General features: G+C 41.1%; 1 protein-coding gene across 3 annotated transcripts in view; it reads left to right on the plus strand.

Moving 5' to 3' along the window:
- Positions 1–22286, plus strand: part of SMARCAL1 (SWI/SNF related, matrix associated, actin dependent regulator of chromatin, subfamily a like 1) — a 43563-nt gene extending 21277 nt beyond the window's left edge. For 2 of the 3 annotated variants that reach the window (XM_058195998.1, XM_058196005.1), the window contains 8 exons: positions 7210–7350; positions 13347–13565; positions 15081–15151; positions 16807–16909; positions 17558–17740; positions 18723–18823; positions 20029–20128; positions 21902–22286. In XM_058195998.1, the coding sequence (XP_058051981.1) occupies positions 7210–7350; positions 13347–13565; positions 15081–15151; positions 16807–16909; positions 17558–17740; positions 18723–18823; positions 20029–20128; positions 21902–22093 (1110 nt within the window). In that variant the 3' untranslated portion in view covers positions 22094–22286. The remainder of the gene's footprint in view (positions 1–7209; positions 7351–13346; positions 13566–15080; positions 15152–16806; positions 16910–17557; positions 17741–18722; positions 18824–20028; positions 20129–21901) is intronic. The other variant, XM_058196015.1, reaches the window with a different exon arrangement.
- Positions 22287–24465: the final 2179 nt, after the last annotated feature.

Genomic DNA, 24465 nt, shown 5'->3' on the forward strand with positions numbered 1-24465 from the left:
ACTTGAGTAAGTCCTCCTCCAAGGTCCAAGGAGGCGTGGGGCCCACCTCCGCTCTCCTTTGCTGCGACCAGGCGTCCTGGCGCTGCGCCTCGCACCTGGGCCCGCAAGTCCACTGGCTCCCGTGCTGCGGCCAAGGCTTCTGCCGGCAGCACTGTCCGTGGAGGAAGGGGGTCCTTGGCGCAGAGGTACTCTGGCTTGCGGGACAGGGCATCCGCCCTCCGGTTGTGACCGCTGGGAATGTAGGTCACGCGGAAGTTGAACCGGGCAAAAAACAACGACCACCGGATCTGCCGCTGGTTTAACTTCCGAGCTGTGGTGAGGTGCTCGAGATTCCGATGGTCCGTTCGGACCTCCACCTGATGTCGGGCCCTCCAGATGGTGTCGCCAAGCCTCGAATGCAGCCTTGATAGCCAGCAACTCTTTTCCCAGATAGTGTAGTTGCGCTCGGAAGGTTGAGTTTCCGGAGTAGTAAGCGCAGGGAAAAAGTGTGCCACCATTTGTCGGAGCCTGTAGCAGCACCGCTCCCAGAGCCACATTGACGCGTCCGTTTCCACCACAAAAGGCGGAGCGGGTCGGGATGCCTCAGGACGGGTTCCGTGTGAAGGCTTTCTTGAGGGCTGTGAATGCTTCTTGCTGCGGGGACCCCACCGAATGCAACCTTCTTCCTGAGGAGCTGGGTAAGTGGAGCTGTCAGTGTGGCGAAGCCCGGGATGAAGGTCCGGTAGTAGTTGGCGAAGCCCAGTAGGCGCTGAACATCCTTCACCCGACGAGGGCTTCCCAGCTACACAAAGCTTCTACTTTACATGGGTCCATGGCTATGCCCTCGGCGAGATGATATGCCCGAGGAATTCTATGGAAGTCCGGAAGAAGACGCATTTCTCCAGCCGCATTGAGTTGTTGCTCCAAGCGTTGCAGAACCAGACTGGCGTGTCGAAGGTGGCTTTCCTGGACCGAGTAAATCAGGATGTCGTCGAGGTAGATAACCACGAACCGATCCAACATGTCTCGAACACGTCGTTCATGAAGTGCTGAAAACGGCGGAGCATTGGTCAACCCAAATGGCATGACAGTGTATTCGTAGTGTCCGTATCGGGTGCCGAATGCCGTCTTCCATTCGTCTCCTTCTCGTATCCGCACCAGGTTGTAGGCCCCCCGGAGATCGAGCTTGGTGAAGATCGTGGCCTCCCGCAACCTTTCCAGTAGCTCCGGGATGAGCAGCAGGGGGTAGCGATTCCGCACCGTAATGGCGTTTAGCCGGCGGTAATCACAGCATAGGCGCAAGTCCCCTGTCTTCTTCTTCACAAAGAGGACCGGGGCCGAGAGAGGGGACTTTGAAGGCCGGATGAACCCTCGGGCCAGGTTTTTGTCCAGGAAGTCCCTGAGGGCGGCCAACTCAGGCTCCGACATGGAATACAGGCGTCCCACAGGCAGTGGTGCGTTGGGCAGAAGGTCCACGGGGCAATCGTAGGGCCGATGCGGGAGTCGGTCCGCCTCCTTCTCGCTGAGCACGTCGGCGAAGTCCGTCAGCTCAGGAGGCAAGGTGATGGCAGCGGTGGGGACGTTCTGGCCGGCACAGGTGTGGCGGATGTGATCGACGCACTGCAGACTCGGGAAAGAGATGGCGTTCGCGACCAGGCCACCTGAGGATCGTGGGTCCGCCAGGCCAACCCAAGGACCAAGGGAAAATGAAGGTCCGCCGTGACATAAAACTGGATCGCCTCATGGTCCCCAATAGCCAGGCGCAAAGGCTGGGTGGCGAATTTAATGGGGCCGGACACCAGTTCTCGCCCATCAATTGTCTCTACCGCATCGGAGGGTCCACCGGAACCACGGGACCGCAAACTGGGTCACAAAGGCCTGGTCCATAAAGTTTGTTGTGGCCCTGAGTCCACCAGCGCATGCGCCTGGAGCCCGTCCGACTGGTTCCCCAACCATATCCGTGTGTCCAGAATCAGATGCCGAGGGGCCCAGAGTCTACTTCCGCAACGTCCAGTGGGGGCTTAATGCGTGCCCGACCTAGGGTTTCCCGAGGTCGGGCCTGCTCCGTTCGATTGGTCACGCTGTGATTCGGGACCGGCGTGCGTGCCGCCGCTTTCTGGGGCAAGAAGCGGCGAAGTGGCGGGCTCCCCACAGTACAGGCACAATCCCCTTGGCGCCTCGGTTCCGCTCCTGGGCTGTTAGGCGAGGTCTGGCCGCTCCCAACTCCATGGGCTCTTCCGCAGCGGTTACAAAACGTGGGCGACCCTGGGTGCTGGTGGTGCAGGAAGTGGGGTGCAGATGTCGACGGAGGGTCCCGGGGTGCGACGGGACGGTCGCCGCTGCAGACGGGCATCGAGGCGGAGACAAAGGGCACCAAGTTGTCGAGGGTCCGCGCGCCCACGCGGGCCAGCTCGTCTTGCAATTCCTCTGAGAGTCCCTCCTGAACGCTGGCCCACCAGCGCTGCATCATTCCAGTCAGAGTCCTGGCACAAAAGACGAAATTCGGCGATGTACTCCTGCAGGGGGCGTTTCCCTTGACGGAGTTCCTTAAGGCGCCTGGTTGCCGTCAGCATTCGAACGGGTCCTCATACATGGTGCGAGGTGCTGCCAAAACGCTGTTGGTCCGCCAGCAGGGGCTGTCCTGGAGCAAGAGGCGTGGCCCATCGAGCAGCCGAGCCGGAAAGAAGGTTAATCACGAAGGCCACCTTAGCCCGGTCGTCTGGGAAATCCTCTGGCCTCATAGCCATGTAGAGCTGGCACTGTCCCAAGAAGGTCGGGAACATCTCAGGCTGCCCAGAAAACTTATCCGCACGGTTATCGGGCACTTGCGGCGAGGAGGAGGTGGGAGGATGGGGGCTGCAGGCACATTCCTGGCAGCAAGTTGGCCTGCCAAGTGAGCCACTTGCTGCTGGAGCTGTTGATTAGCCGCTGTAGCTGCTCTAACTGCTGCTGTACCTGCTGCTGATCCATCTTTGGTGGAAGATGTTTTAGTCAGGTCTTGGACAAAATGTTCTGTTTCCTTCCCCAATACTCCCAGCAAAGAGTCCGTCAGAGGCCTTCCTTTTTTCCTTTTATTTACATAGATACATGTCCTGGCCACGTCTACCCACGGGCCTGCCAAGTTTCTGGAGATAACGAGGAAATTATAGATAAGGCCAGAATTACTCACGAATATATTCTTCCCTCCATGAATTAGCTTGCGCCAAATTCATTGCTTTGTCCGAGACAAAAAACCAGGAAGTCCCGCCTCCTATTTATAGTCTCTGCAGATGTCACTGCATGACAATTATGACTTGGCTTTGTCCCAACTCTTCCGCTGCTGCGCACGTCGATCAAGCCTTCGTAATCTTGCGTCCCTCCAAAACTGTTCTTGGGGCGTTGCCAAATCAGAAGAAGGCCCGGGAGAATCAGGCCTTGCCGGCCCCTCCCTTTGAGTGGGTGCCAGGGAGGGAGAGGGCTCAAGAGAAGCAGGGCTTGCCAGGTCTTCTCCCTCATTTTCTGAATCATCCGAGTCCAGGAGTCTGGGTCCAGGAACCTGGGTCACAACACATAGCCTTGACTATACGCACTTTTGTTGGCAGGGTGATGTCTTTGCTTTTTAGTATGCTGTCTAGATTTGCCATAGCTCCCCAGGAGCAAGTGTCTTTTAATTTCTTGGCTGCAGTCCCCATCTGTGGTGATCTTGGACCGAGTCACTATCTCCATTTCTTCCCCATCTATTTACTAGGAATTGAGAGGGCCAGATGCCATGATCTTAGTTTTCTTAATGTTGAGTTTCAAGCCAACTTTTGCACTCTCCTTCACCCGCATCAAGAAGTTCTTTAGTTCCTCTACACTTTCTGCCATTAGAGTGGTATCATCTGCATATATGAGGTTGTTGATATTTCTCCCGGCAATCTTAATTCCAACTTTTGATTCATCTAGCCCCCAGCTTTCTCATGATGTGCTCTGCATATAAGTTAATTAGGCAGGGCAACAGTATATAGCCTTGCCAGACTCCTTTCCCAATTTTGAATCAATCAGTGGTTCCGTGTCCAGTTCTCACTGTTGCTTCTTGACCCGCATATAGGTTTCTCAAGAGACAAATAAGATGGTCTGGTACTCCCATCTCTTTAAGAGCTTGCCACAATTTGTTGTGATCCACACAATCAAAGGCTTTAGCATGGTCAATGAAGCAGAAGTAGATGTTCTTCTGGAACTCCCTAGCTTTCTCCATGATCCAGCGTATGTTGGCAATTTGATCTCTAGTTCCTCTACTTCTTCGAAATCCTGCCTGTACTTCTGGTCGTTCTCGATCCACATACTGCTGGAGCCTAGCTTGTAGGATTTTAAGCATAATCTTACTAGCATGTGAAATGAGTGCAATGGTGTGATAGTTTGAACATTCTTTGGCATTGCCTTTCTTTGGAATTGGAATGTAAACTGACCTTTTCCAATCCTGTGTCCACTGCTGAATTTTCCAAATTTGCTGACAAATTGAGTGTAGCACTTTTACTGCATTATCTTTTAAGATTTTGAATAGCTCAGCTGGAATACAAAGCTAGTCTCCTCCACTAGCTTTGTTGTTGCTCAGATTTCTGAAGGCCCATTTGACTTCACATTCTAGGATGTTTGGCTCAAGTCCAGTGACCACCCCATCGTGGTTATCAGGTATGTTAAGCTCGTTCTTGTATAGTTCTTCTGTGTAATCTCTTAATGTCTTCTGCCTCTGTTAGTTCCCTGCCACTTTGGTCCTTTATCATGCCCAACTTTGCATGAAATGTTCCCTTCATATCTCCAATTTTCTTGAAGAGATCTCTAGTCCTCCCTATTCTATTGTTTTCTTCTATTTCTTTGCACTGATCATTTAAGAATGCATTCTTATCTCTTCTAGCTATTCTCTGGAATTCTGCATTCAGCTGGGTGTATTTTTCTCTTTCTCCCTTGTCTTTCACTTCCCTTCTTTCCTCAGCTATTTGCAAAGCTTCCTCAGACAGCCATTTTGCTTTCTTGCCTTTCTTTTTCTTTGGGATGGTTTTAGTTGCTAAAACAATGTTGCAAACATCTGTCCATAGTTCTTCAGGCACTCTGTCTATCAGATCTAATTCTTTAAATCTATTTGTCACCTCTACTGTATATTTATCAGGGATATGATTTAGTTCATACCTGAGTGGCCTGGGACTTTTCCCTACTTTCTTCAATTTAAGCCTAAATTTTGCAAGGAGAAGCTCATGATCTGAGCCAGTCAGCTCCTGATCTTGTTTTTACTGACTATATAGAGCTTCTCCATCTTTGGCTGCAGAGCACATAGTCAATCTGATTTCTGTGTTGACCGTCTGGTGATGTCCATGTGTAGTGCTGTCTCTTGGGTTGTTGGAAAAGAGTGTTTGCTATGACCATCGTATTCTCTTGACAAAATTTTATCAGCCTGTGCCCTATTTCATTTTGTACTCCAAGGACAAATTTGCCTGTTATTCCAGTTATCTTTTGGCTTCCTACTTTAGCATTCCAATCCCCCATGATGATAACAACATCATTTTTTGGTGTTAATTCTATAAGGTGCTATAGGGCTTCATAGAACCGGTCTGTTTCATCTTCTTCAGCGCCAGTGGTTGAGGCAAATACTTGGATTATTGGGATATTGAATGGTTTGTCTTGGACCTGAACTGAGATCATTTTGTCATTTTGAGGATTGTATCCCAGTATTGCTTTTCCTGCTCTTTTATTGACTATGAAGGCTACTCCATTTCTTCTGAGGGATTCTTGTCCGCAGTACCTGATAGCCATCTGAATTAAATTCACCCATTCCTGTCCATTTTAGTTCGCTGATTTATAAGATGTCGATGTTCAGTCTTGTCATCTCTTGTTTGACCACATCCAGCTTGCCTTGATTCATGGATCTGACATTCCAGTTTCCTATGGAGAAAAAATCTTTACAGCATCGGACTTTCCTGTCACCACCAGATACATCCACAGCTGAGCGTCCTTTTGGCTTTAGCCCAGTTGCTTCATTCTTTCTGGCGCTACTAGTACTAGCCCTCCACTCTTCCCCAGTAACATATTGGACACCTTCTGACCTGAGGGGCTCATCTTCCAGAATCATATCTTTTTTTCTTTTGGTATTGTCCATGGGGTTTTCATGGAAAAGATACTGGAGTGGGTTGCCATTTTCTTCTCTAGTGGATCACGTTTTGTCAGAGCTCTCTGCTATGATCTGTCCATCTTGGGTGTCCCTGCACGGCATAGCTCATAGCTTCATTGAGCTGCGCAAGCCCCTTCGTCATGACAAGGCAGTAATCCATGAAGGAGGTCTTTTATATATAAGTAGTCTTATATATAGTGACTACAATTGGGACCAGCAGCTGTCATTAAGCAGAGAGGTCACTAGGTGAAAATAACATGACCATAGCTACGTTTTCCTTTTCTCTACTCCCCAGCTCTTTGGAATGTTTATCCTAGCTCTGGGATAATTAGTAATTAATTCTATTTACATTCATTGGAGAGGAAGGGATTATAAGAGAGTAAACGGACTCATAGTGGGGAATACACACAGAAAGCAGGGCAGTACACTATAATAGTTGATGTACTCCCCGTGTGCCTGCTTACTTTTTTGTAAACCCTTCCTCTTCACTGCAGAAGAAGGGAAGGAGGAGAAAACAGCTCAGGCACAGGACAGTGCATACTGCTGTAATGGTGAGCCCTTGACTGAGGTATGTGAAGATCATGTAAATTGTAAATTTATTTTTTCAGCATCGCTGTGACTTTGAATGATTATTGAACAAGGCAATCAGTAAGTGAGGGTTACCTGTACACAAAAATAACAATATTCAAAAAAACCAGAGGAAGACCATTTCCATTTTCTTGGATATGCTTTTGTTGATCTGATAAGTGCCCCTTTTCATCAGAAACATTCCAAAGGGAAGCTCCTACATGAAATAGCTGGACTAAGAATAACACTAATCAGTTGGGGTTTGCTTTATTTAACTGAAATCAAACATCAGCTAAGAGGAAAAAAATGTTGTAAAGTACTCTGTTTTGACTGCTGCCTATCATGTTATTTGAATGTTCAAAGTATGATGCTACCAAAAGACTTAAAACTGTTGTTTCGCACTAATTTCCCACCTGTTGAATTGCCAGTAGAGGTGAGATTAAAGCAAGTTGGCACCTAAATCCACCATTTCTGGACAAGAAAGTTTTTCCTCCTCCTCATTGCTTGGTATAATTCGCTTTTGTGACATTATTCCCATGCAGGCTGCCAAACGTGTAATCTTATTATCAGGAACCCCTGCCATGTCACGTCCTGCAGAGCTGTACACACAGATTGCAATGGTCCAGCCAACCTTCTTCCCTCAGTTCCATGAATTTGGGGTCCGCTACTGTGATGCTAAGCAGGTAATCTAGGTATACTTGTATGTTTATCAGAAAAAAGGCTATTTGGGAATAATAATCTTTCATGCTGGAGAGCATTTCATGCTCTGTATGGATTTAGCAAATTTGGTTTGCAGATTCCTTTCTGTAGAGAGAATCACTTTTTACAGCACCAACAGGCTGTAGAATGCATGCTCCTATAATTGTCTTGCTTTAACAAAAAAAAAGATGCCCTTAATGGAAATGAAATTCAATCCTCCTTGAGCAAATGATAAAAGCTGAGAAGCCTTAGGACAGTGGTTCTCAACCTTTATAGTGCTGCGACCCCTTTAATACAATTCCCCACAATGTGGTGACCCCAACCATAAAATTATTTTCGTTTTGAATTTATCGCGCCTGAAGCCATATTGGCTAGCGATCTGAACTGCTTGCGATTGCCTTGAGGACGGAGGCATTAAAGCGGAGACTCCTCCCCTATTAAGTTTATCGCGCCTGAAGCCAGATTAGGCTAACGATTAGGCTAGTGATTGCAGCTGGCTTGAGAGGGAGACATCAGAGCAAAGATTTCTCTCTTTTTTAATTCATTGTGCCTGAAGCCGAATTCGGCTAGCGATTTGAAGAGCCTGCAGCTGGCTTGTGTAGTCAACCATTGGAGCGCAAATCTTCGACTCACAAGTATACCTCACCTATTTCCGATGGTCTTAAGCGACCCCTAGCAAATCGTCATTCGATCCCCAACGGGGTCCTGACCCACAGGTTGAGAACCGCTGCCTTAGGAGAATCTGATCTTCTGTTGCCATGGTCGTACATCTCATCTGTGAACTTTAATGTTAAATTCTTTGTCCAGAATCTTTTTATCCAGAATGACTCTTTAATAACATTTGTTTTGTAAAATGCCACAGGTTTTTCTAAAGTTCTTTGTCCATTCATATTCATATAAAGATTCATTTGTTTACCCTACAGAAAATTTTCATTCCAAAATTAACTGTAATGACTTCCTATGTAATTTATAGACATGTAAGGCATGGTTCGCAGAATTATTAGCTAGGATTTCCTAGTTATTGTTTGTTGATCAAATGTAGCAGTGTTGTTTATACATAATGTGATGTGTTTGATAGGTTATGTCTATGTGTAACCCACAGCATGGAATGAGCAAAGTAGGAAAAGAATCTACTGTAGCCGTGTCTCCAATCTTTTTGAAATAGGACCAAAAATTAAGAAGAACTTACTATGGGTGCTCAGTGCAGCTAATTTGCTCCCCTAGTTTTCTGCAACATCAGAATTCATTGATTTATCCCTCTTTTTCCAGGCATGGAAATGTTTGTGGTTATATAGTATTAGCCTATATTAGCAAAAAGATAAGTGAATTGCATACACTGAATAGACAAAGGTATATTGTTATTGAGTTTTTGGTTAAATTTCAAGCACAGTTATAAGGGGTAGTGTTTTAAGGCTATCGAGAGCTAGATGTTACTTCAACATCCATAAATACATTCATAGAAGAGAGCCAGTTTGGTGTAGTGTTGAAAGTGCTGGCCTAGAAACCTGGGGACTTAGAGTTCTAGACCTGCCTTACACATGAAAACCAGCTGGGTGACTTTGGGCCAGTCAAAAGCAAACCAGGTCCCGGTGATCTCTAAGAAATAGTCTCAAAATGGCTTATTGGATAACATCTTTATTATATTATATACATCTACTATTAATCGTCTCATCATTCCCATCACCCATCTCCTTCCACTTATGACTGTAACTTTGTTGCTTGTATCCTTACAATTTATACTGATATTGTTTCCTGATTGCTTAATTGTAGCCTATGACTATCATTAAGTGTTGTAAGTGTTGTACCTTGATGAAGGTATCTTTTCTTTTATGTACACTGAGAGCATATGCACCAAGATAAATTCCTTGTGTGTCCAATCACACTTGGCCAATAAAAATTTCTATTCTATTCTATTCTATTCTATTCTATTCTATTCTATTCTATTCTATTCTATTCTATTCTATTCTATTCTATTCTATTCATTCTCTCAGCCCAACTAATCTCACAGGATTATTGATGCAAGGAAACTAGGAAACAGGAATATTAGGTATACTTCCCACCTTCAGTTATATATTAAAAAAGACAGCAATGGTAACAGCAATAGCACTTAGACTTACATACGACTTCACAGTGCTTTTCAGCCGTCTCTAAGCAGTTTACAGAATCAGCCTATTGCCCCCAACAATCTGGCTCCTCATTTTATTGACCTCAGAAGGATGGATGGCTGAGTCAATCTTGAGTCAGTGAAATTCGAACTGCCAAACTGCTGGCAGTTGGCAGTCAGCAGAATTAGCCTGCAAAACTGCATTCTAATCATTGTGCCACCACGCTCTTATAAATAATATAAATACTAAAACAATAACATAATGGTTAAGGCACCAGGCTAGAAACCAAAAGATTGGGACTTCTAGTTCTGCCTTAGGCATGAAAACTAACTGAGTGATTTTGGACCAAACACACTCTCTCAGCCCACCCCACCCTACTGGCCCCGATGGAGAAGGTACGCAACTTGGGCGTGCTCCTGGAGGGTCGGTTGTTCTTTGAAGACCATTTGGCGACCGTCTCCAGGAGAGCATTTTATCAGGTTCGCCTGATCCGCCAGTTGCGTCCTTTCCTGGACCGGGATGCCTTATGCACAGTCACTCATGCTCTCGTTACCTCTCGCCTGGACTACTGCAATGCTCTCTACATGGGGCTCCCCTTGAAGAGCACCCGGAGACTTCAGCTAGTTCAGAACGCGGCTGCGCGGGTTATTGAGGGAGCGTCTCGGAGCTCCCACGTAACACCTATCCTGCGCAGACTGCACTGGCTACCTGTTGCTTTCCGGGTGCGCTTCAAGGTATTGGTTACCACCTTTAAAGCGCTCCATGGCTTAGGACCGGGCTATCTACGGGACCGCCTACTGCCGGCTTCGATCGCCCATCGTCCAGTACGCTCCCACAGAGAGGGACTCCTCAGGGTGCCGTCAGCCAAACAGTGTCGACTGGTGGCCCCCAGGGGGAGGGCCTTCTCTGTGGGAGCTCCGACCCTGTGGAACGAACTTCCCCTCGGACTTCGACAATTACCTGACCTTAGGACCTTTCGCCGCGAACTTAAAACTTATTTATTTCGTATGGCTGGACTAGCCTGATTTTTATTTTTATTGGATGGGTTTTTAAAATTTTGTTATTTTACGGGGGAGTACGTCTTTTAATATTTTGGGCATTTCAATTAGTTTTTTAAGGGATGTTTTTAGTTGTTGTGTGTATTTGTATTTTATCTGCCTGTTCACCGCCCTGAGTCCTTCGGGAGAAGGGCGGTATACAAATTAAAATATTATTATTATTATTATTATTATTATTATTATTATTATTATTATTATTATTATTATTATTATTATTATTATTATTACTACTACTACTACTACTACTACTACTACTACTAGATTTTTGTGAGGAAAACAGGATGAGGAATAAGTGTTAAGTATGTCCACCGTTCTCACTTATAAAAATAAGAAAGGTGGAATAAAAATGTAATAAATAAGCAAACAAACAAAATGCATGCTTCCCAGAATGGATCCGCCATTAGTTAGTATGAGGTGTGAGTGGAAAAGGCACTTCTAGAATAGCAAAAGAAAGCACTCTGTGGCAGGGATGGACCAAGTTTGTGCTTGTGGAATCTTTACTAGCACCCAGTTCTACCACCCATCATCAAGTATAACATAACAGTTTCAGTGGGGCATTGGGTACCTTTAAGCTGATGCCCAGGTATTTGTGACTTGTATCTGATGCTAGTTTATTTATTTATTTATTTATTTTTATTTATTTATTTGTCAAACACAACAGTATATATAAGTATAAGCATGAAATAACCATACAAATTGGATACAATTAAAGAGAACATTAGGACAGGAACGGTAGGCACACTGGTGCTCTTATGCACGCCCCTTACAGACCTCTTAGGAATGGGGTGAGGTCAATAGTAGATAGTCTTTGGTTAAAGCTTTGGGGATTTTGGGAAGAGACCACAGAGTCAGGTAGTGCATTCCAAGCATTAACAACTCTGTTACTGAAGTCATATTTTCTACAATCAAGATTGGAGCAGTTCACATTAAGTTTAAATCTGTTGTGTGCTCGTGTATTGTTGCGATTGAAGCTGAAGTAGTCTTCGACAGGAAGGACATTGTAGCAGATGATTTTATGAGTTATATTCAGATCATGTCGAAGGCGGCGGACTTCTAAATTTTCTAAACCTAGGATTTCAAGTCTGGTGGCATAAGGTATTTTGTTGTAATCAGAGGAGTGGAGAACTCTTCTTGTAAAATATTTCTGGACACACTTAATTGTATTAATGTCTGAAATGAGGTGTGGGTTCCAGACAGGCGAGCTGTATTCGAGAATTGGTTTAGCAAATGTTTTGTATGCTCTGGTTAGTAGTGTAATCTTTCTGGAGAAGAAGCTATGCAAGATTAAGTTTACAACTTTTAAAGCCTTTTTGGCTATGTAGTTGCAGTGGGCTTTGGCACTTAGATCGTTTGATATGAAAACTCCAAGGTCTTTGATGGGGTGAGGGTCATCTGCAAGGTAATGTCCATCAAGCTTGTATTTAGTTTTCTGATTCTTTTTTCCAATGTGTACAACAGAGCATTTGCTGGTTGAAATTTGGAGTTGTCAAATTTTTGACCATTCCGACACAAAGTCAAGGTCTTTTTGAAGGGTAGCCGCATTGTTGGTAATGTTAAATAGTTTAACATCATCGGCGAAGAGAACACAATTACTTATAATATGGTCACAGAGGTTGTTAATGTATAATATGAAGAGTGTTGGTCCTAGAACGCTGCCTTGGGGGACACCGCTATTGACAGGAGCGGGATTTGATAGGGCACTGCCTATTTTGACCACTTGTCTATTTTGACAGGAACGCTGTTATCCAATTATGGAGGGGTCTGGAGATGCCGTAGGATTTAAGTTTTAGAAGAAGTTTGTCATGTACCACTGAGTCAAACGCTTTACAGAAGTCTATGTAAATTGCATCTATTGCTTTGCCCTGGTCAAGATTTGTAGTCCATATGTTTTTGCAGTGAAGAAGTTGTAAATTACAGGATAATTTTTTTTTCTGAAACCAAATTGTTTATTAGAGAGTAGGTTGTTTGTTTCAAGGTGGAGGGTGATGGATTGGTTGATGATTGATTCCATTACTTTGCAGGTGATGCAGCATAAATAAATTGGTCTGTAATTTTCAACTAGGCTGGGGTCTCCTTTTTTGAAGACAGGGATGACCATGGCTAATGACCATAGTTTGGGAAGGGAGCTGGTCCTGAAAGATTTTGCAAAGATTACGCTTAGGGGTTTTGCTATAACAGTGGAAAGCTTTTTTAAGAAGTATACAAACTGTTCCTCCTTTATTCTGAGCTATTTGTTTTAAGTAAGAAGCTTTTTTGTTGCTGGTTGTAAAGAGCCAGTAATCCCATTACACTTATGCAGAGATTTATTTGAATTAGACTTGCCAACAGGACTACAAAGAGACTGATATCCTTAGAATGCCATAAAGGACAAATGAGTACTGAAGTCCTCCTTACAATTCAAATGCAAGTCCTTGCAATAGGGAAAGGGGGAGGGGGTGTATATAATGTTTATTAGAAGTTTTAAACTAGAAGATAAAAACTAACACAAACGAATATGAAGAAGAAAAAATACAAAAAAAAAAAGTTGAAGAAAAATAAGAAAGAAAAAAGTATAAAGAAGTGGCTTCTGATATTCTTCAGTACAAATATAAGTACAAATATATTTTGATCCTTCTCTAAATTTATATCATATTGCTCTTCTTTATATAATCTACCCTAATAATCAAACCCATAAATCATAAATTCATTTTTTCCCCATTTTTATGCAAAGGGTCCATATGAGGCTGAGGTGGGTGTTTTCAAATGTTTATTGGGCTGATGTGGGAAAGGCTCTCACTTTGCATTGCAACTCACATTAATGTCCTCCGTGCATTTCAGAGGCCCTGGGGATGGGATTATTCTGGATCTTCCAACCTTGGGGAACTGAAGCTCCTGTTAGAAGAAACTATCATGATCCGTCGCCTGAAATCTGATGTGCTTTCTCAGCTTCCTGCAAAACAACGCAAAATGATAGTGGTAACCCCTGAAGGCATTAATACAAGAACCAAGGCCGAGTTGACAGCAGCTGCAAAACAAATGGCAAAGGGTTTTAAAAGTGTAAGTTGAAAATATTGGCTGTATTTAATTAGAATGCTAAAATAACAGTTTGAAAGTGGAAAACATGATTTGTTTGTCTTCTAAATGAATTTCTGCTTGCCAACTATAATTGTAATTTATTTTTTCAAATTCTAGAATTTGAAATTCTAGAATCTAGAATCCCCACATCTCAGAATGGTACTAACCGATGAAGAAAGGACATATGCAGTGAGTTTCTAAAGCCGGGTGCTTTAAAACCAAACAAATCCACTCTGTGCTTTCTCTGTGGTGTGTTTGAAAGCTCAAACCATAGTACTGATTCATAACGAAGATTAGCATAAAGTAGGGTTTGGCATGATATGCTTGTGTTTGTCAGGTGAGAGAGGTGGCTCTGTTTGAATAGGTTTGTTATAAGGCAAGAGCGCTGACTATGCAGGTTTTAACGAAGGTTTGCCCATTTGGCAGACTGGAGAGGAGACAGGGTGACTTTGGTTAAGCTCTGCCATCGTTTGAGAGGCAACTACCAGAAGATAAAGTTCATGGATGGAAAACCTTAAACCAGGCCCACTTCACATGTTATGCACTGAATGTATCTTCAAATGGATCTAGGGCAAAAGCACACGGGTGGGGAGGAGGGCACCTAAGAAACTTAAATAATGAAATGTTGCAAGTCTCCATGTGCTTGGTCACCACTATTTTAGAATAAAAGAAAATCAGAATTTGATAAATAGTTAAAGGATTTCTTTTCCTATTAAGAGTTATTTAATGTTCATAGGATTTCTTTGGTGCTTTAATCAAAGCTTTATGATTTCTAAAATGTTTTGAGTTGCAAAACTGATAAATAATACATAGATGTTGTGAAATCCACTGATATTTATTTTGTTGAAACTGATAAATTATAGAACTGTGGCTATAGAAATATGCTATGCTGATAAATTTATTTCAAATACTGTATACATTTGGATACATTATACATGTATCATTAGCTATGGGATATATACTTTATATGTATTATATATATGTATAAGTTATATATTAGCCATGACATTAGCCATAGGAAAAAAGGGAAATTACTAAGGGACTTTTAAACAGATTGTTGTTTCACCTTATGGTAGCTACCCATTCCTAGTGACTAAGAAATTAGTTGGCCACTGTCTCTTTGATAGTGAGATGGGCAGCATATAAATTTAACAAATAAATGAATTGGTGCCTAGTGTTTTCAGAATTTTACAATTGTCAAATTTAGCAAATACTGCTAGTTTGGGGGCAAAAAAAAATGGTTTATAAATTTCTGAAAACTGTTCCTTTTGGTACTTGGTTTAATGAGACTAGTTTTTAGCATTCTTAATCCTAATTCACCTAAAGGTAAAAACCAAAAGAAGGATAGGTCAGAGTAGTAATTAATTTGCATTGGGTTGAATATGCAATTCAGAGGTTATAGGATTTTTAAAAATGGTACTTCAAAAAAGTTGTGAATCTTTCTAACCCTCTGAGTTTGCAGGTATCACCAATGAGTTTTTCAAATAACTTTTTCAGAAGCAAGAACAGAAGGAAGCACTCATTATCTTCTACAACAAGACTTCAGAAGCCAAAATTCACTGTATCCTGTAAGTTGCTTTTTTTTTTTTTTTTGGCTTGTAGTGCAGCTAATTATCAGATCAACACTGGCTATAATGAAAAGTTGCAAGATAATCTTGATTTGCAGGGATCCTAGAGAAATCCTAGAGAAAAACAGTTCTGGGCTGCATAAACAGAGGGATAGAATCAAGATCACGTGAAGTGTTAGTGCCACTTTATAATGCCTTGGTAAGGCCATACTTGGAATATTGCATCCAGTTTTGGTCGCCACGATGTAAAAAAGATGTTGAGACTCTAGAAAGAGTGCAGAGAAGAGCAACAAAGATGATTAGGGGACTGGAGGCTAAAACATATGAAGAACGGTTGCAGGAACTGGGTATGTCTAGTTTAATAAAAAGAAGGACTGGGGAGACATGATAGCTGTGTTCCAATATCTCAGGGGTTGCCACAAAGAAGAGGGAGTCTGGCTGTTCTCCAAAGCACCTGAGGGTAGAACAAGAAGCAATGGGTGGAAACTGATCAAAGAAAGAAGCAACTTAGAACTAAGGAGAAATTTCCTGACAGTTAGAACAATTAATAAGTGGAATGACTTGCCTGCAGAAGTTGTGAATGCTCCAACACTGGAAATTTTTAAGAAAATGTTGGATAACCATCTGACTGAGATGGTGTAGGGTTTCCTGCCTGGGCAGGGGGTTGGACTAGAAGGCCTCCAAGGTCCCTTCCAACTCTGTTGTTATATTATATTATATTAAATGTCTGTTAAAAGAGTTAAGAATTACAATGGAAATACCTGTAGTGAGACAGTCTAATGAATTTTGTTAAGCTGTGCTTAGTGAGACAAACACCATTTGTTTCCATTATTTTAATTTAACATTAATCATTTTGATCAGGCAATTTTTTATGTAGAGATTGCAAACAGGAAGATGAACTGCCAATCAACTGAAGCAACTGTTTCCTTACCTTAGAGCTAAGGTTTCTTTGCTTAGCTTATGGCTAATAGGCTTTGAATCCTCCAGGCTATGAATTTGGGAAATGGCATAAGAAGAGATGCTAACTGTTACAGGAATCTTTGTAGAAGTCATAATAGAGTAAGATGTGAGCCTAGGACCCAGCAGCACCCACGCTTCTCTTTGTGAAGGAATTTTTCTGTATGTACCCTCAAGAACTGCTAACAATAAGACGTCAAACTGTTGGTGTAAATGTCTTGTGGTATTTGTAAAAGGTCTTGTGAAATTCCTCAAGATATCCTAAAACAGATCTGATTTTCCTGTGCATTCTTTATAGAAATGTGACTAAGTTCCATATGATATCCAAAAGCCTTTGCTTAAATTTTGCCATGCCCGCTCATGACTTCAAGGCCAGCAATATGTGGAGATAGTATCCACAGCATTGTAGTTGCTTCAGCTTTTTTTGAAGATTGATTGTTATTGGCTAGAGTTAGCTATTAACCAAGCCTTTGGAGACAACATTTAGCCTTAACAGATAGGGTACTTGACCATACCCTCGGTTCGACTTTATTCAACATTACAATACCTTTGTGTAGGTTGAAGGCAAAAGTATTATAATACTTTTGATTTTGTCTTGTAGCGCCAAACGCTCTGCTTTAAATTATCTTGTTTCTCTGAATCTCAACTGCATGCAAAAATGATGTTATTTATGTTTATTTCTCTCTCCCTAAATGCAGAGAATATATCCTAGATTTATTGGAAAGTGGAAGACAGAAATTTCTGGTATTTGCTCATCACAAACTAATTTTGGATGCAATCAGTGAAGAACTGGAGAAAAAGGTACAATTGCTGCTACATAACTCCCATTGTCAGGTCATGACTTGAAGGTGGATATTCCTGATCCTAGTTCAATTCTTTAGTTAATTATTGTTTTTCCTGAGACCTGAAAAGGATCTTCTCTTACTTTACCTCCGAAATAACCCTGTGAGGCAGGCTGTAATTGAATATAAGGAAAACAGAAGATCCTGTACTAAAGTTTTCCTAGTGAGCTCCCCTGTGCTTCATATTTTCAAGTAAAGGCTGGATAGACATTTGCCATTTTTAATTTTGATACCCGCACTATGCAATAGATTGGAATCGCTAGTCTAAATAATCTTCTTTACATATGAATTCTTCACATTTTAATTCTATTCATGAAACTGAGTCCAATAGCTTGCAATTATTTTGTTTGTTAGATGATGTAATAACTGAAAATGAGCATATATAGATTTTGCCTAATATTTGACTATGGGGACAACTTATATATCTTGGGATACAAATGGAACTTATTTAGATACAAATACAGGAATGTGACTTGTAATCGCTTGGTTCTGAAAAGCTCAGCTTGGCATAGTGAGGAACAAATCTTTACATTTTCTTAGACAGGAGCTAAGAAAAAAGCAAACCCTGATGATAAGTTATTCTTCATTTCTTCACCTTCTCTTTCAGAACATTGGCTTCATTCGTATTGATGGTTCCACTCCCTCAGCTGAACGTCAGTCCCTCAGTCAAGAATTCCAGTTCTCTGAGAAGCTGTCGGTAGCCATCCTCTCCTTGACCGCTGCTAATATGGGGCTTACCCTCTCCTCTGCCGACTTGGTTGTATTTACTGAACTGTTCTGGAACCCTGGGGTAAGAAGACTTTGCCCAGTACTACTTCTGCTTAAATAAGTTATCCATTCACCCAGACTGTGCACAGCTGACACTTAAAAAAACCAACACCAAGCTAAAATAGCCCAAAAATAAAACAATATCATTCTGGTTAAAGTAGAAAATATAGAGAAGGAAGAATTTTGGCAAGGAAGAAGTAATTTTGCTTCACACAATTTTGTACAGAAACTAGTAGCTCCAATTCTTTTATGCTGACCTTAGCCTTCTAGCAGAATTGCTTTGTAGCTATGGTCATTGATGAAACTTAGGGGAAAAATATTGCCTGCAGGTAAGTATTATGTGTAGGATACTTTTGTCCCAATCTCTTTGATTGATTTTTATGTTAGTGCTCTTTTGTCAAAAGGAGTTAAAACTAGTTTGCTTTATAAGCTGTTCTACTATTTAAAAAATCCATTGGAACTTGTGGTGAGCGTGTTAAGTCTGTTTCCCTTAGCATAGAGAAGAGCAAAAACTTACTTAGAGTCTCCCCATGTGACTTAAATGATGAAAAATATGCTGGAAATTATCATGTTGGTCTTCACTGATAGCATATGGAAGAAAAAGGGAGGAGGAGAAGATAGTATTTGTTTCTGCTTCTCTTTCTTGCATGTAAAACATCAATTTTGCAATGTCTGAAGAAGGTTAATAAATCATTTTTCTAATATAAATGGGAATACACCAAATAACCGACCGATCCATTTAAACATTATTATAAGAACAGCCACATACTCTCTGAATCTTGTCTGTAAAATGAGTACATTAGGAATTTCATCCATCAGTTCTCTTATTTTTAAATATATTTTTGTCATCCCCTTGAAATACCATCACTTGTACCATCACATTATGCCAAGTACATTATATCATTGATTTATTGTTTATTATTTATTGGAGTATTGTTTATTGCTTCATTAAACACAGCAGTTCCCTTTTTTTTATCATTTATATATTCTACTTTTAAATATAGGTTTTGATGCAAGCTGAAGATCGTGCACACCGAATTGGACAGACTAGTTCTGTGGATATCCATTATTTGGTAGCAAAGGGCACAGCAGATGATTACTTATGGTAGGCAGAAAAAAGTGTTTTTATGCCACTATAGGTTATGACTTATGGTCCTGAGAAAATAAAGGGTACTTCATTAGGAGTCGAGTTCATTTTATTGTAATAAAATGGCACATCCAGCACTGTTTCCTGATTTTCCTCTTGCTGTCTCTAACCTCATCAGTATGACAGATAATGATAAAGCACTTGGATTCTAGAAACATGCAATTACAGAATTTTATTGCAGAAATTGAAATTGCTTTAATGTGGTTACTAAGAGCCAGGTGATCTAGTTGATAAGGCACCAGGCTAGAAACTGGGAAATCATGAGTTCTAGTCCCACTTTAGGCATGAAAGCCAGCTGGGTGACTTTGGACCAGTTACTCTTTATCAACTCAGTCTACCTCACAGGTTTGTGTCAGGCAAAATAAGAGGAAAGACTATTAGGTATGTTCACCACCTTGAGTTATTGATAGATAATAATAGTGGGTTATAAATAAATACAAAATACTGCTGAAATCTAACTGCAATACTTTGAATAGAGAATTGAAAACCTGACTTTTGAGAGGGAATGGACCTATTCTTGGCCAAAAATGTTTTGTGACTTAAGTTATTTCTTGGCCAAAAATGCTTTATAACATTTATTTATTTATTTATTTATTTATTTATTTATTTATTTATTTATTTATTTATTTATTTATTTATTTATTTATTTATTTATAAGGTTTATATGGCTGTCCATCTTAAGCAAGTCTGGACAGTTCTCAACAATTACTTTATGCTCTTCAGCAATTCATATGTTGTAATTTTCAGAGTTATACACTGCATTTATGTGCTACTTTTGCTTCAGGAACTTAAGGCATGTATATGGAATCCCCATCCAATATCTTCAAAGCAACTATATGAGATAGTATAAATTGAAGTTCAATGATTGCCTCAAATCAGTCAACAGGTTTTATGGCTGAGTGAGGATATTAGAATACACCTGGTCCCAATCCAGTACTAATGATTGTATTACACAATCCTCTACAAGAAAAATTGAACACATTTAATGCATGACATCTATTGTTTTATTACAACTAATTTTTAATATTTTTCATGACCTGCACGATTAAAATAGTAACTAGATGTTTTAGCTTAATTATGACAGCCATTTTTAGTATGCAAACAGTACTGAAGGACTGTCCCTCAGTATGTTTTGATAATTGAAATTACTATATTTTCCATAGGCCACTGATTGAAAAGAAGATCAGGGTGTTAGGTGAAGCTGGTTTATCAGAAGCCAAGTTCTCTGAGACAGCGGAAACCACAAATTACTATACCTGCAAGGTAAACAACTGTATGGCAAACAGTGTTTCATAATTTAATGTAAGGTAGTTTTTCTTGAAACATATAATACTTTGAGCAGCAAAAGAAGGAAGAAAATAGGGATTATAATACATACAAAAGTATTTAAGACATATAAACATAAATATGACATTTTTATATTCTGGGAGTTGAAGTCCACCAGGCTTAAAGTTGCCAATGTTGGAGACCCCTGCTTTAGAGCAGGATTAGGGAACCTGAAGCTCTCCCAGAATCCTTCACTCTTGCCTGAGCTGGCTATGATTGATGGATAAATCCAGAAAGTCGTTGGTTCCCTATTCTTGCTTTAGAGAAGCAAAATTAATGATGGGATAAAGAAAGAGACGTGTGAGGGCTGTAGTTAAAATAACAGTAAAAATTTCTGATGTGACACCAAAATGATGTGGAACAATTTTGAAGTAAAGCCTGCTTATAGATACTAATCATGAGCCTGAGGTTTGCAAATCTGTGGGCACAAGTGCACATCAGCCTAATTTCAGAAGACTTCCCCAGGCAATAAATGCAAACCTCTATTAAGAATTATCTCTCTCTTTCCCATAGCCTAATGCTTGAGGAGGAGAGAAGAGAGAGGCCAGGAAAGAAAGTGTGCTCCAGAGAAAGAAGGAATGTACTCATCCACTTTTACTTATAGTCCTATTCAGTTCTTTCTTTAGCCACACCCACTCATTTGACCTCCAGCGGCTAATCTCCTGTCTAGGACGGCTATGTAAAGTTTAATCAAATAAAACTTGTCAGCTTGTATGTGCAATGTCAGTGAATTGATCTTTTCCTAGGAATACATGGCAGTTAGGTAATTTACAAGTAGTCCTTGACATATGACCAGTGGTGGGTTGCCCCCGGTTCAGATCAGTAGTAAAACCAGGGGCAGGCTCCGCCCTCCCACCCGGATGTCGTCATAGACGATCTGTGCATGCGCAGAAGCTTCTGTGCATGCGCTGAAGCTCGGTGCGCGCATGATCCCGTTGTGAACTGGTAGTAAAGGTAAGTAGAACCCACCCCTGTATATGACGTAATGGAGTATGCCCATTATGTTCGCAGGTCATAAGGCAAAGATTTTATAACTTTTTCATGGCATATGTTAAGTGGCTACACCAATCATAAAGTGACAGCTGTGGTAATTAAGCAAATGCTGCAATCGTTAAGCAAACCAATGGTTTGCAGTTTTGTTGAAAACTGGGATTAAGTGCCAATTTTGGCAAAACCACCATAAAATGAAGTTCACACAACCACAAGATGCTGCAAACTGGCATAAATGTGGCCATGTTGTGGAGTGCCTAAGTTTGGTCATATGGCTGCAGAGGGAGCCTCACCTTTGGAACTTCGAATCCACACCATAAGTCCCGTATTTGGGTTAGTCATAACTTTAAATGGGTCACCAAGCAACCAGTCTTAAATTGAGGATTATCTGTACCATTAGGATTATTTTGGGGAAGTTAGGGCCCATGTTTGGATCAAAGGAAGGCCCCAACTGGTTACAGTGCTTTTTTGATACACTTGTTCTTTTGTTACTGAGAATTTGATCACTAGTTTCCTGTGCCTCTCTTATTTTGTTTCAGATGGCAGAGAGAAATAAATATATGATTCAGTTCTCTTTCTTGTATCTGGAGGCTTTTTGAATCTCTATGCATTTCCTGTGTTAATTTTCTGAATTTATGTCTTACTGATGATCGGAGCTGTTTTGTTATAAAGAAACAAGTCAACAAGAATTTGAAAAAGGCTTTCTCTTTAATTCCATAGCAGGACCCCAAGCAGCAGACCATCTTGGACCTTTTCCAGAGGACTTTCTCAGAGGATATAGAGGACATGGATGAAGCCTTGCTTGAAGAGGCAGTGGAGACATGTGAAGATTCTGGGCAGGAAAACTCATTGAACAATAGAGCAGGACATTTTTTCTCAGCAAGTCCATGCAAAAAAAAGCGTACTCAATAGTTTCCATGGATACAAGGATATTATACAATATTATATAATTATGCTTATTTTATTAGTTAAAGTCTAATTTAAAGAGGAAAAAAATCAGTGCGATCAGTGAATTATTTGGTTGTTCAGATAAACTATATTTAAATGCATTCTTGAATTTTGTGTTAATAAGTATAATGACATATCCTTATTTTGATATAATAAAACAAATCTCTATTTTACTCAGTTATTTGTAGTTCAAAGCTCTGCATGCTGGAACATAACAGAACTTGAGTCTCAGATAACTGTGTTTTCAGATTGAAATTCTAATCTTATCAACTATTGAAAGACAAAGCTCTAATCATAAGAGTTCCAAAAGTTCCTGGGTCATCTATCCAAATATTTACTTTAAAGCAACATTTTTTCCTCAGGATACGCCAGAGGTTGAACATGAATAAAATATTTTGCTAGCGGAAATCAGCATTCGGCCAAAATTTGAATACTATAATTTGTCAGGTAATTTCACTGATTGATTTTTGTTCAAATTTTAAATGTTGATACTCTACCAGTAGAGTAACTGATACATGAATGTTTTTTAAGGTGTTTTCAGAACAATTAGTGGATCCGTAAAGTTTTTGAAGGAATATTTGATGGGGGGAAAAGTTAATATTAAGAATTATAAATATCAAGCAAATAAATAAATATATAATTAAAAATAAATAATTATTCTTAATAGACATCCAATAAAAAGAATAAAAGTGTATATTATTAATTCATATTAAATTGAATAGAAGAGCCAGTTTGTAGTCATAGTTAAGGCTAGAAATCAGGAGGCTGTGAGTTCTAGTCCTGACTTGGGCTCAGATACAGATCTATAGTCGGGCTAGTGATGGGTTGCTACTGGTTTGTCCCGTTTCGGGGGAACCCGTAGCAGGGGTGGTGGGAGGCTTCACTCACCCATCCGGACATCATCAAATACACTCTACGCATGCACAGAAGTGGCACACGCGGGAGCGAACCGGTAGCAAAGGTAACTGAAACCCACCACTGCCTTGGGCTAGTCACTTTCTCTCATCCCTAGGAAGGGAGTAATGGAAAATCACTTCTGAAAAACCTTGCCAAGAAAACTACAGGGACTTTTTTTTTTTTGAATTTATATTCCGCCCTTCTTTGAAGACTCAGGGCGGCTTACATTGTGTTAAGCAATTGTCTCATCCATTTGTATATTATATACAAAGTCAACTTTTATTGCCCTCAACAATCTGGGTCCTCATTTTACCTACCTTATAAAGGATGGAAGGCTGAGTCAACCTTGGGCCTGGTGGGACTTGAACTTGCAGTAATTGCAAGCAGCTGTGTTAATAACAGACTGCATTAGTCTGTTGAGCCACCAGAGGCCCCTAATGCAAGCAAAGTCCAAGAAGAATCAGACATGAGTGAATGGAAGGGGAAACATGTTTTAATAGGCTTCTTGGAAAATTGAGCACAGGATTGCAGTTAAATCTTTTAATAAAACTTCACTTAAAGGGTATAAACAAATAGTAGCCGAAACCAATATATAACCAATAGTTTAGATTCTTTCATTACGTAGAATGAAACATCTACTGGCACATTCAATTGCTGTGAAACTTGTGATGTTGCCTTCATCTTGGTCTCAGCTTGTGAGTGACAGGCTTAAATCATTTTGAATAGTACCACAATTGAAATAACACTTTCCCTCTTATCCAAATATATCTCAAGGCCAGCCGCAAGGTATAGAGAATAAAATGTTTGTCAGCCACTAGCTTCAGTGGAAGTCAAATGATTGCAGTGATTTGAAACCAGAGTCTGTTTATTTGTCATGGGTATGTATGTACCAGTGGTGAAATTCATTTTTTTTTACTACCGGTTCTGTGGGCGTGGCTTGGTGGGCATGGTGGGCATGGCAGGGGAAGATTATTGCAAAATCTCCATTCCCACCCCACTCCAGGGGAAGGATATTGCAAAATTCCCATTCCCACCCCACTCTGGGACCAGCCAGAGCTGGTATTTGCAGGTTCTCCGAACTACTCAAAATTTCCGCTACCAGTTCTCCAGAACCTGTCAGAACCTGCTGGATTTCACCCCTGGTATGTACTACATAAGGTATTTTTTGGGAGGGACAGAGCATGTTTGCAATTTCAACTTTACAGCTTCCGTGCATTTCTCCTTGCCCCAGCACTAAGATATTCTGTGCTTGTTGTTTGTTGAGGACATATACTCACAACTCAACCTACATCCTGGTGCCAGCTTAGCTTCTTGAAGCAGATCAAGGTGATCCAGCAGAAAATTAGTATCATCCTTTGGAAACTACAACAGCTCTTTCAATGTATAAATTATCTTATCTGAGTCTTTTGGGAGATAGGGCGGTATATAAATTCGAATAA

The sequence above is a fragment of the Ahaetulla prasina genome, chromosome 1, assembly GCF_028640845.1.
Source record: "Ahaetulla prasina isolate Xishuangbanna chromosome 1, ASM2864084v1, whole genome shotgun sequence".
Taxonomy (NCBI): Eukaryota; Metazoa; Chordata; class Lepidosauria; order Squamata; family Colubridae; genus Ahaetulla; species Ahaetulla prasina.